This window comes from Drosophila ananassae, chromosome XL (genome assembly GCF_017639315.1).
Source record: "Drosophila ananassae strain 14024-0371.13 chromosome XL, ASM1763931v2, whole genome shotgun sequence".
In the NCBI taxonomy this organism is placed as follows: Eukaryota; Metazoa; Arthropoda; class Insecta; order Diptera; family Drosophilidae; genus Drosophila; species Drosophila ananassae.
The window spans coordinates 6,602,812-6,615,503 of NC_057931.1; the positions used below are offsets into that span (position 1 = coordinate 6,602,812).

The following is a 12,692-nucleotide window of genomic DNA, read 5'->3' on the forward strand; positions in this document are numbered from 1 at the left end:
GCTGGTGGCGTCTGGCGGATTTGGGTTTGATTTTGATTGCCTACGTGAGGCGCAGCAGCTAACACCTTGCCATCTATGACATAAGCAGGCGGCGGTCTTTGGCTCTTTTTTTTTTTGACAATGCCTCCAATGTGGATCTCCGCTCCTCCACTCTGCCGCCTGCTTTTTTTTCGGGCCAGTTTGCAATTGAAATTATATGCCTTGAACGATTTCGGGTTTCGGCTTTCTGCGGCTCTTGGCTGCAATTGCTTGCAACTTTGGCTGCGACTGAGGCACGGCATAATTGACCGAAATTAAACAGAGATTATTCAATCCCTCGACTGAGCAACCCCCCTCTCTTGCCAGCTGCACAGTTCGAGTACAACTCCTCAAAGAAAAAAATTACAGAAAAAAAACGAACGAACAAATCTCCAACCAGTCGGAGTTTGGAGTTTTTTTCAGCGATTTGTCGCATGTGCTCGACATCACGTCGCTATCTTGGCTCTGCGAAAGGGAGCTATAGGGGGGGAGCGACGAATGAGTGGCAGGAAAGCAGACAGATAACGGTAATGCATTCGAAATTCGAATATTATGATGAATTTCCATACAATGAGTATGTGAAAACACAAAATGAATGCGAATGAACCGTCGAAATGAATCACTTTTGACGACCCAGTTGTTTTACTCAACTTTGAATTCTTTTTTTTATGATACTCGATTGGATACTCGATCATTTAAAGAAATGAATAGTTTTCCATTTAAACGATTATTCAAACGATTATTTGGATGACTTGGAAATGAATCTTTCAATAAATCCATAAAAAGTTGAACAAAAGACAAAGAGGAAGTCCGAAAAGAGATAACTGTAATGAGTTTGAATAAGGATGAACATGGGATATGAATGCGAATGAATAAAGTCTGGTATTCATTTTGTTTAGTATTCATTTTTGAGTCTCAATGAATAGTAGCTACGGTTGTTGATCATTCGCTTAATAATTGATGAAATATTCATCAAACTATGATCATAGATCATGAATATCTCTTTATTCAAAACGATTATCGGAATGACCCTACTACACCCACCTCTTCCATTCAAATGCATCCACTTCCTTACCTCATCTCTATTATTACTCTATCCACTGTGCTCTTTTTGGCCGATTGAACTCACTGTTGGTTGGTTTAATGACCCAATTCCGTGTGACCACTGACCACAGACATGAATCTCACTCCATAGAGCCATAGAGCCATATAGCCATAGACCCATGGAACTCTCCCTCTCCTCTGGTGTGTCATCATCATCCTCCTCCTCTACGATCTCCGGCATAACACTTTCCATTTGTATGCGATGGCTATGACTTGTCGTTTCGTTAAAATCAAAATCAAATATTTGCCCGCTCTTTCTTGGCATTTATTTATTAGTTATTTCTCTCTCTCTCTCTAAAGGGTCTTATGTAATATATAGTCTATATGTTTATTTTGATCTTTTTCGTTACAATATTATTATTATTATTTTTTTGCAATATTTGTTGGGAGGGTTTGTTTGGTGGACTTCTCTGGCAAGTGGCATGCGAAATTCGCAATTGTCCGGCATTAGCTGGAAGTCGATAATTACCGGACAGGCCATTGCCCAAAACTTTGGACTTTTTTTGAACTAACTGACTCTGACTGACTGACACCTACGAAATAAAACGTGCCCGCTTTCGGTCGGTGTGGTTTTTGGTCAACAACTTTGTTAACCTTGGCACACTTGAGCTCTCGAATCGGTAGCGTTTTTTCCCCCCTCTCTTTTATTTCATTTGAAATGGAAAACACGGAAGCCCCAGTCAAGCCACTACCAAGCCACGCCCACTCAAGCTTCAAAGAGGGAGGAAAACGCGGAAATCTTCAGCCATCATAAGTGCAGAGTTTTTTTTTTTGTTTTTTAATTCAAACTGCTGGCCTGGCTGCCTGAAATTTTGGCCAAAAGAAAAAGGAAAGCGGAAGCCCCCCAGAAGAAAAGCAGAGCTGGCCAAAAGGGGCGTGGCTATAAACGCCCAGCACTTAAGGCAAATCGAAAAACGAAATTGAAAAATCTTTCTGGCGGCACTTTCACCAAGGGGTTGTGTCTCGGCTAAGGGGTTTCAAGTTGGATGTAGGGTTTGAGAACTCACTAAAGGCTTAATTTTTGTAATTTAAATAATAATTATTTATTATTTTATTTTATGACAGTGTTCAAGAAGCCTAACAGTTTATTTAATAATATTTAAAATATATTATATTTTATATATTTATTTTTTTAATCACTTAATAAAATGTTACAATTTAATTAGTTTATTTTATATTTATCCCATGATGTTTTGATAATAAACTTTCACCAGTACCAGTTTTAATTAATAAATAAAATTAATTAAAATAAATAAAATAAATTTTATTGCATACCCAAAAGGCGTTTCATGTAACAAGTATTATGTAAAAATTGCATGTCGAGAAAGAAATCCTTTCATAAAATGCAAAATAAAAATTAAATAATTAAATCAGCAATGAAAAAATACCAAATAAAGATAAAAACTCAAAAGACACCTGTTACTTAAACAGGTCCAGGTGAGTAACGAGGACCCAGAGATTTTTTTAAAATTTAAAAAAGAAAAAAGAAGAAAGCTTAGAACTGGCGAAGATAAAGTACCAAGAGTAATAAAAAAATAAAAATAAAATAAATAATAAAATCAGAGTATAGCTGTGGAGGCTACAGCTCCCGAACTGCAACTGCCTTGAATGTCGAAAGCCACCCAGCTGCTCCAAACTTTTCTTTCATTCAAAAAAAGTCAAGGCCAATGTGATGGCTTTTGAAAATCCCTAAAAAATGGAAAGGCTTTATAGACGCCTTTATAACGCCTCAGGGTTTTTCCAAAGTAAGGGCCCACATGGGGAAAATAATAAAAAATCGGCTGAGATATAGCCATCCTAAGGGCCCACATGGGGAAATCCTGGATTTCGGAAGGGGTCTCCCCACAGAAATTGGAAAAATTTTGAAAAAATATTTTGCTTCCAGATTTTGATGCAGATCGACGGGGAATCGATCCACAAATCGAAAAAGGTAATCCTCTCGAGAATCGGATCAAAATCGGCTGAGATATAACCATCGTAAGGGCCCACATGGGGAAATCCTGGATTTCGGAAGGGGTCTCCCCACAAAAATTGGAAAAATTTTGAAAAAATATTTTGCTCCCAGATTTTGATGCAGATCGACGGGGAATCGATCCACAAATCGAAAAAGGTAATCCTCTCGAGAATCGGATCAAAATCGGCTGAGATATAACCATCGTAAGGGCCCACATGGGGAAATCCTGGATTTCGGAAGGGGTCTCCCCACAAAAATTGGAAAAATTTTGAAAAAATATTTTGCTTCCAGATTTTGGGCAGATCGACGGGGAATCGATCCACAAATCGAAAAAGGTAATCCTCTCGAGAATCGGATCAAAATCGGCTGAGATATAGCCATCGTAAGGGCCCATATGGGGAAATCCTGGATTTCGGAAGGAGTCTCCCCACAAAAATTGGAAAAATTTTGAAAAAATAATTTGCTCCCAGATTTTGATGCAGATCGACGGGGAATCGATCCACAAATCGAAAAAGGTAATCCTTTTTGGAATCGGATCGGAATCGGCTGAGATATAGTCATCGTAAGGGCCCATGTGGGGAAATCCTGGATTTCGGAAGGGGTCTCCCCACAAAAATTGGAAAAATTTTGAAAAAATATTTTGCTCCCAGATTTTGATGCAGAATGGCGGGGAATTGATCCACAAATCGAAAAAGGTAATCCTCTCGAGAATCGGATCAAAATCGGCTGAGATATAGCCATCGTAAGGGCCCACATGGGGAAATCCTGGATTTCGGAAGGGGTCTCCCCACAAAAATTGGAAAAATTTTGAAAAAATATTTTGCTTCCAGATTTTGATGCAGATCGACGGGGAATCGATCCACAAATCGAAGAAGATAATCCTCTCGAGAATCGGATCAAAATCGGCTGAGATATAGCCATCGTAAGGGCCCATATGGGGGAAATCCTGGATTTCGGGAGGGGTCTCCCCACAAAAATTGGAAAAATTTTGAAAAAATATTTTGCTCCCAGATTTTGATGCAGATCGACGGGGAATAGATCCACAAATCAAAAAAGGTAATCCTCTCGAGAATCGGATCAAAATCGGCTGAGATATAGCCATCGTAAGGGCCCACATGGGGAAATCCTGGATTTCGGAAGGGGTCTCCCCACAAAAATTGGAAAAATTTTGAAAAAATATTTTGCTTCCAGATTTTGATGCAGATCGACGGGGAATCGATCCACAAATCGAAGAAGATAATCCTCTCGAGAATCGGATCAAAATCGGCTGAGATATAGCCATCGTAAGGGCCCATATGGGGGAAATCCTGGATTTCGGGAGGGGTCTCCCCACAAAAATTGGAAAAATTTTGAAAAAATATTTTGCTTCCAGATTTTGATGCAGATCGACGGGGAATCGATCCACAAATCGAAAAAGGTAATCCTCTCGAGAACCGGATCAAAATCGGCTGAGATATAGTTACCATAAGGGCCATTTGGTTATTGAGGGCTTCTACAGGGGTACATGTTATGATATATTGTGGTGTATTATTATGGTTCTATATGATTTGATCTAAAAAACAGGATTGGGTTAGGATTTATACGTAGGTTGGCGCAGGATTTAGATTCTGAAAGATGAGAAATCGCTCTGAAAATCCCTAAAAGTACTTGTCTTAGGAATCAGCCCTCCAGGAAGCGCAAACTTGTTACATAAATATTTATTAAAATGCTGTTGATAAAATAACAAAAAAAAAAAAAGAGTGGAATGCGGGAAGTGGTACTCTTAACTATTCGAAACTAAAGATAACTTCGAGCTGCAAACAAAACGAGGAAGTCGCCAAACGGAACTCGTAGCAGTAACATTAAATAACCGACATTTGACTAGTTGATAATAATAATAAAAATAAGGGATAGAGGAATACAGTTAGGATTAAGGACTAAAGGACTTAAGGACTCAAGGACCTCTGGACTACGAGGGCTTTGGCCGGCGGGCGCCCCAGTCCTCCTTGATCAGATCGGAGGCCTTCTCCCCGATGGCGATCACGGGCGCATTGGGATTCCCATTGACGATGGTCGGCATGATGCTGGCGTCCACCACCCGGACACCGGAGACGCCGTAGACCCGCAGCCGGGGATCCACCACGGCGGTGACGTCCCAGCTGGGACCCATGCGACAGGTGCCGGCCGGATGGTAGATGGTGAAGGTGAACTCCTTGATGCAGCAGGCCCAGTACTCGTCCGACTGGAAGGGCAGGTGCCGGCAGCCCGGCAGCGGGATGTTGTGCAGCCGGGAGCCGAAGCGCTGGAAGGCCTGGGTGTTGGACACATTGATGGCCAGCTTGATGCCCTCGACCAGGACGTCGACGTCCTCCTGATGGGCAAAGTAGTTCGGTATGATCTTCGGCGGCTGCTGGGGATTGCGGGAGTTGAGACGCACCCAGCCGGTGCTCTTGGGCCGGAGCAGGAGCGGCAGGATCGACCAGGTCTCGCTGTGCTGCAGCGGCTTGTAGACCGTGTTGTAGAAGCCGTCCCGCAGATTCAGGATCTTCCGGATCTGCTCACCGCCGTCCGAGTTGATGGAGCTGGGGCAGAAGTGGAACTGGACATCGGGCCAGTCCACTGCCGGATCCTGGTACTTGGTGTTCAGGAAGGCCACGCCCTCCACTCCCGAGAAGGTCATCGGGCCGCGCTCCCTGAGGATGTACTCCATGGAAACGGGGATGGTCTGGAAACGATTCCGGGTGACGGTCAGGGGGGCGTCCACCACGAAGGTGAGACCGCCGAGGCCCACGTGGTCCTGCATATTATTGCCCACCGGCAGGTCCGAGACGACGGGGATGCTGTGCTCCTGGAGGTGCTCCGTCGGGCCCACACCCGACAGCATGAGGAGCTTCGGGGAGTTGAGGGCACCGGCACTCACGACCACCTCCCGCCGGACGAAGACCAGCTGCTTCCGGCCGCCGCGCAGATACTCCACGCCGATGGCCCGCTTCTGCTTGTCGAACAGCAGCCGGGTGGCCTCCGCATGGAGCAGGACGTCCAGGTTGGGCCGCTGGCGGACGGGGCGGATGAAGGCCTTGCCCGTGGAGCAGCGTGCTCCGCGCCGGATGGTGCTCTGGGTGAGCATGAAGCCCGTCTGCTGGGCGCCATTGATGTCCCTGTTCTCGTAGCCCATCTCCATGCCCGCCTGCAGGAAGGCAATGGAGAGGGGAGTGCGCCAGGGTGCCTCCTGGACCGTGAGATAACCGCCCGTCTCGTGGTAGGGCGTCTTGGCCAGGTAGGGATTCCGCACGTCCTCCGACTTGAGGAAGTACTTGAGCATGTTGTCGTAGTCCCAGCCGGGATTGCCAAGCGAGGCCCAGTGGTTGTAGTCGTTCTTGGAGCCCCGCACATACACCATGGCGTTCAGGACGGAGCTGCCGCCGAGGACCTTGCCGCGCGGCCAGAAGCACCGGTCGCCCTTCATCGCCTGGCAGTACTGTCGGGTGGACGAGGGCGTCGTCTGGTACTTCCAGTCCAGCTCGGTCAGCTGCAGATACCCGGCCAGGGCTGGCACATCCGAGATTTCCGTCTCATCGCCGCCGGCCTCCAGGAGCAGGACCGTCCAGTTGCGCACCTCACTCAGTCGATTGGCCACCACAGCTCCAGCGGATCCACCGCCAATCACCACAAAGTCATACTGGCGACGTATCTGCAAGATGGAGGTGGTTATTGGAGGACTCTAGGGCGGATATCTATTGGCTACTCACGACGGTTGGCTCCTGGACCTTGTTCTCGGGATCGACGCTTTGATAGCGATAGAAGTTCATGCCGATCGCCAGCAGCGGGATCATGCCAAGCAAAGACGTCATTGTGCCAAACGCCATGTTTCAGTAATTGTCAAATCCAGGGGTCCTCCTGGGAGTGCTTGCCCGTGACGGTGGATGCGGAGGATGTCCGCTTGCCCGGCCCGTAGCAGTGAGCCGGAGCACTGGAGGAGAGTGATGCGTTCGTGGAGGTGGCCTCGCCGCCGCTACTGGTGGCCAAGATCTTGGGCGTGTAGTTCCGGATGCCGCCCGGTCGTGCCGACTTGAAGTGGGCCCTTGCTCGCTCGTCCTCCTCCAAGATGTCCAAATAGGACTTGATGTACAGGTGGTGGCTCAAATAGTGCTTCTGCTTGTCGAGGGACTTGTTGGACTTGCTGGAGAGGAGGGAGCTGGGACAGCCGCGACTGGAGTTGCTGCTGGTGCTGCTGCTGCTGCTCACCGCCGACAAGGAGGAGATGGAGCTGCAGTGGCAGGAGGAGTTATAGATGCCGCTGTCGGAGCTCTGGGAGCTGCTGCGCTGCAGATTCAACTTGGCGTAGTGGGAGTCCGTGTCCGATTGGCTGGTGTTGGAGCCGGCAGTGGCCAGGATCTTGGTCCGCTCGTAGGTCTGCTTGGTCAGGTTGTACTTGTGTCGGAGTCGGTAGTTCTGGTTGTCGTTGGAAACGGAGGAGTTGCTGGAGATGTTGCTGGTGGGCGTGTAGATCGGTTGGTTGCTCGGTGTGGCTGGGAGGCTTTTGCGCTGATTCTGACGCTTCAGGTGGTGGGGCGTTGGCTGTTGGTGGTGGTTGTGGTTGTGATTGTGGTTGTGGTGCTGCTGTTGCTGTTGCTGAGTTTGCTGTTGGGATATCTCTTGGCCCATATTTTGACAGAAATATGAACAGAACTGTAAAGAAATGAGGGTTGCAAAGGGATTACTAAGGCTATTTCAGGATAATAGGGCCAGAAAAGGTTCTAATTCTCTCAAAAAAGAGTTAGAAAAGTTAGAAAAACTAATAATTATATTTAAAGATACTAATCTTAAGCCTTTTTGCTTAGCCAATCTTAACAAAATCTCAACAAACTTGAATTTCTTATCAAAAATAACCCCCAGATTATATCATTAATCCCCTTGAGTGCCAGATACCAAGAGCTATCATCTTATAGCCACGATTATTTCGGTTTAAAATCAAGCCTGATTCCCAGCCTAATCCATATGTAATCGGACGATGGAGCAACCACTCGAGAGGCTCTCCAAGATCTCCAGATAACAAAAAGCGTGGGAGCGGCTATCATTTTTTTCCCCATTTATGGGTAATTGATGGGCTTTTTTGTTGCTCTTTTGATGTTGTTGGTATTTGGTAGTTTTTGGCCAAGATTGTTGCATGACTTGGCCTAAACTGAAGCGAAAATGCTGCCAACATGCGTGATTGTGTGGCGGAAGCCAGTAGTCCAGCAGTTGGGCAATCGTTGGCCAACAGATGGCGCTGTCACACGCGCTGTCGAACAAAAGACTTAGGCAACGAACTTGTTTACACTTTTCGCAAGCCACCAGAGAGAAAAAAAATTAAAAAACAATAAAAAAAAACAAGCAAAAGAAATGTTATCAAATCGCTTAGAAAATTAAATTTAAAAAAATTTGTTAAACAAAAGTCAACTTGCATCTCATTATTGATTTTTGAATTTTTTTCTGTCTTTTTTTGTTTTTCCTTTCCCATCTATTACTTTATGTGTTGTTTTGCTTTCTTGTCTTTTGTGGCACTGGCTAGTTTTTCAAGTTCAATGCCGCTTCCAGTGGCAGGCAGGCTAAAATGCAATTTCGTTATTTTGTTTGTCCATTTGGACGGGGCGGCATCTCGGTAGCTTTAATTGCTGTCCAGCTCTGTGGTTTTTCCAGTTTTCCCCCCAACTAGCCTCTCCTTTCAGTCTTAGTGAAAGCCACTAGCGGCGACATTGAAACTTCCTATGTAATCCTCCCTCTCGAATGATATATATATATTATTTTACCTCCAAAAAAAATATAAAATATAAATAAGAAAAGACAACGGTTGGTGGAACTGCTCTCGATTAATTAACTCCGAAAATAGTTGTCTATTTTTAGCAGCGCAGTTATCTATTTTATGTTTTTGCTTGGAAAAATATTAACTATTTTCGCTTAGCGAATCGAAACGATTTGAACGGCTCGACGGTTGCCATGTAACTGAGCCATCATCATCATCATCATCATGTCTGTCGGCTGTCATTCATTCAGCTACTCGATTCCCCGTTAAGACGAGGACGCAACCATCGTCGTGGTTCGTGCAACAAGAAAACAATCAACACACACTCACACTGCCCGCTAATTTATGCAACGCCCTTGGGCGGAGTGACAAAGGTAGCCCTATGGGCTTTTTTTTTTTGACGCAATTCTTCTCCAAAAATATATACAAATATAAGCCAAAGACTGGGTTTTCTCGGGCATCTCTTTGCATCAGATCTCTGATTTGTTTGTCATTATGCAATTCACACATTGTTAAGGGAACTGGCAGGCCAGTTTCTCAGCTCCAGCCTCTCAATTATTATTTGACGGCTTTTAATTATTTACCCGAGACTTTTATGCCCCATAATTGATGACATTTACACGGCTAGCTGGCCGGGGCTTGTAGCTTGTTTGTTTTGTTTTCCCTTTGTGGGTCACATTACTACGGTCTTTTTTTTTTCCTCCCTATGTTGGAGCTTAGAGCTCGTAAACCTCCAGTACCGAAAGTGGCCAAGTAATTCCAGCCAAGACTTCGCGGAACTCTGCGGCTCAACGCTTTCTCGACTGACAATCGGCCGAGTCACGCTACCGTGACACATTAAAGAAGCTCAACTTTGTCGTTATTTATTTTTTTTATATATAAAATATAGTAAAGAAATAGTACTTTGGCAAAACATTTCCTTGGTTTTTTTAGGGGAAAAAATAGGAGCTTTTAAGGAAGAAACTAAAAAGATTTTGATTTCTGGAAGGGCATTACTTCAGATTTTAAGGGAGTTTTCTTCTAAATTTTGTATATTTTTAATTTACAAAGAAAGTTTATTTATTTATTTATTAAGTAATAAATTTTTTTATGCTCTTGCTCTAGGTTTAAATAGAATAATAGATATAGAAATATATCTATATAACGTGTTTTAAGAAAAACAAACTTAAAAAATATTAAAACTATTCACAAAACTGAGTTTTAGGTTTAAAGATAAATAAATTTAATAATTTAACTATTTCTTTGCCTCAAAAATGATAGATTTTCTATATTATTTTATTGTTAAGAAGCTACCTTTCTTCATACCATGATTTCTTAAAAAAAACTCTTTATTTAAGTAAGTAACTAGTTCAGAAAAAAAGCTACAATAATACTTCTTTTTGTGGCCCTTCCTTTACTTGAATCTCTCAGTGTAGGCCCCTAGCCTACACTTCTCCCTATTTGTAGGGTATCAATTAATCGTTTCCTATTCCCTTTCATAGAAAACTTGACCATCTTGGAGTTATATAGCCGCCTAGCCGCATTAGCCGCACATTCGTGGACGCTTTTAATTGCCCGACTCGTATGCAGATGCAGTGCCAGTGGCGATACACGCGCTACCCGATTGTTTTTAGCTTTTTTTTTTTTTTATTTTTTAGTTTTGTTTTTTATGGCCGAGACGTGCACAAATTGATAATAATTCGCGCAGAGGTGCGAGGTGCGAGGTGGCGAGGCTTTTGGGCTCTTGGTGGTTCGGTGGCTTGGTGGTTCGGTGGAGTAATGCCACCGGCTTGTCGGTAGAAAGTGTGAATAGTCCACAAAACCAACAAAAATAACAAACAAGCCGCAGGGCGTGGCCGGGAGGAGTAGCCAGCTAGCCCACAAGCCACTCGGATGGACTCTTACATAAGAATATCAGCTCTTAGCTCCTTGTTGTTTTATTTTTCCTTCCACATTTCCACTTTTAAGGGTCAAAAATCGAAAGAAAACATTAAAAACTACAACATACAAAATGTTACATAAAATAAAAGTGAAATTAACGCCAGCTGGCAAGTACAAATGCAAATACATGTTGATGTGCGGAATAATGGATAGTTTATAGTCTTTTATGGTATTATTTTATTGTTTACCCGACAGCTTGTTGACAAAAGAAATTGTGAAAACAATTCACGGCTTGGCTTGTAATAGTTTATTACGTTTACGGGTCGTAACAAGAATCGTTATTTTTTAATTAGCGGATCGGGTTAGCGAATGAATGGGATCATAATTCAATTGTGGCGGGTTTTTGGGGTTTTTTGGGTTAAGATTGGTTGGTTGGGGACTTGAAGAGTGCTTTATTTAGAGTTTAAATATTAGTTTCATAAAGTATTGATTTTTTACTGATTTTTTTCATAAATATTTTAGATCCAGAAGGCTATTTATTACTTGGTAGAGTCTATAAGGCCTCAAAAATGGCTCTTTCTAGATTAGTTTTTATTATAATTTTTAAATAAATAGTTTTATGACAAATAAGTCACTAAATAGCTTAGGATAAAAAGCTAATTTTTATGCTAAAAATAATTTAAAATAAAGTTAAAAACAGAAAAGTTTCAAACCCAGTTTCGAACTCTACAACTTCCCCCTTAACTGATCTTTAATTTAAAATGTATTTCCTTAATACACTTGCCTCTGGTTTTGTTGTTGTTGTTGCAGTAACTGCCGCCTGAGGTTTACTTGTTGTTGTTGTTGTTGTTGTTGAAGATATGTTGTTGTTCCTTGTAGTTGTTGTTGTTGTAGAGTGGCGGCTTCAACTGCCACTTTCCTTTGTCTCACACACGATCATTACCATGGCTGCTGCTCTCTTTTTCTTTCTTTCTTCTTTTTTTTTATATTTTATTTTTTATACATTAAACAAAAACAAACAAAAAAAACAAGTAAAAAAATAAACAAAAAAAAAACTGAAGAAGGAGATTGTGGGGACACTCTTTTTTGTAGATTTGATTTCACTGCAGTTTCAAATAATTGTCTTCGAACGCGGCGGTCTTCGTTTCACTCTCGATAGTTCGATATCTTGTTTAGTTTTTCAAAATTAATATAATAATATAATAGAGTATTTTTGTAATTTTTTAAAACACCGCTCTCTGCCAAACGCACGCCACGAGCTCGTCTTGTTCAATGAGCATTTCGCTTTTGGCTTTGGGCCGCCTTGCACGAAGATGGCCAGCTTTCTGGACGGCCTTCGAAAGCTTTTCACTTGCACTGCCACTTCGACTACTACCACACTCTCACTTACCACCAAATGGTGGCTAAAAAAAAACCACAATGATCCGACGATCGGCCGGCGAGTCTAAGAAAATAAAGAAAGAGTCCAAGCTTCGGGGCCTCCAAGCCACAGAGACTCGAAGAAACGGGCCACAAATATCCGCAACTTGGCCAAAAGCTGCTACTTATTCAACACTCAAAGAAAATTTATTTTCTTTAAATTATATTTATAATAATTTTTGTATTTTTTGTATAAAGAAATATAGGAACTATCTGATAGCCATTGAAGGCTCTACTAACAACAGATACTATTCAATATTTTCGATAAAAACTGATTTACGATACATTTCATTGTGTCGAAACTTATATAAGATACTTCCAATCTATGCTGATATTCGATACTTTCTTTAAAAACCTTTATAAAAAACTATCGATAAAAAAGGATATATGAGTTTAACTTTCGATAAAAACAGATATACGATAGACTTTTGATAAAAATTTAAATAAGATACTTCCGATCATAGCTGAGATACGATACTTTCTATACAAAACTATCGATTAAAACTGATAGACTGATATACGAAACTTTCGTGGAAATTTATCGATATATTATACCGGTTATTCTACATTAAAATT

At 42.6% G+C, this 12,692-nt stretch overlaps 2 protein-coding genes across 8 annotated transcripts in view; one reads left to right on the forward strand and one right to left on the reverse strand.

Annotated features, from left to right (window-relative positions):
• The window catches only part of LOC6502243 (flotillin-2), a 105,585-nt gene that overhangs the window by 37,574 nt on the left and 55,319 nt on the right, over positions 1-12,692 (forward strand). The window lies entirely within an intron of this gene.
• Positions 4,224-12,048, reverse strand: LOC6502190 (glucose dehydrogenase [FAD, quinone]). The gene is made up of 4 exons (XM_001966024.4): positions 11,482-12,048; positions 6,952-7,744; positions 6,805-6,851; positions 4,224-6,746 (listed from the first exon to the last, which is right to left on the reverse strand). The coding sequence occupies exons 2-4, from the start codon at positions 7,718-7,720 to the stop codon at positions 5,025-5,027; spliced, it is 2,538 nt and encodes an 845-aa protein (XP_001966060.2). The 5' UTR covers positions 7,721-7,744; positions 11,482-12,048; the 3' UTR covers positions 4,224-5,024.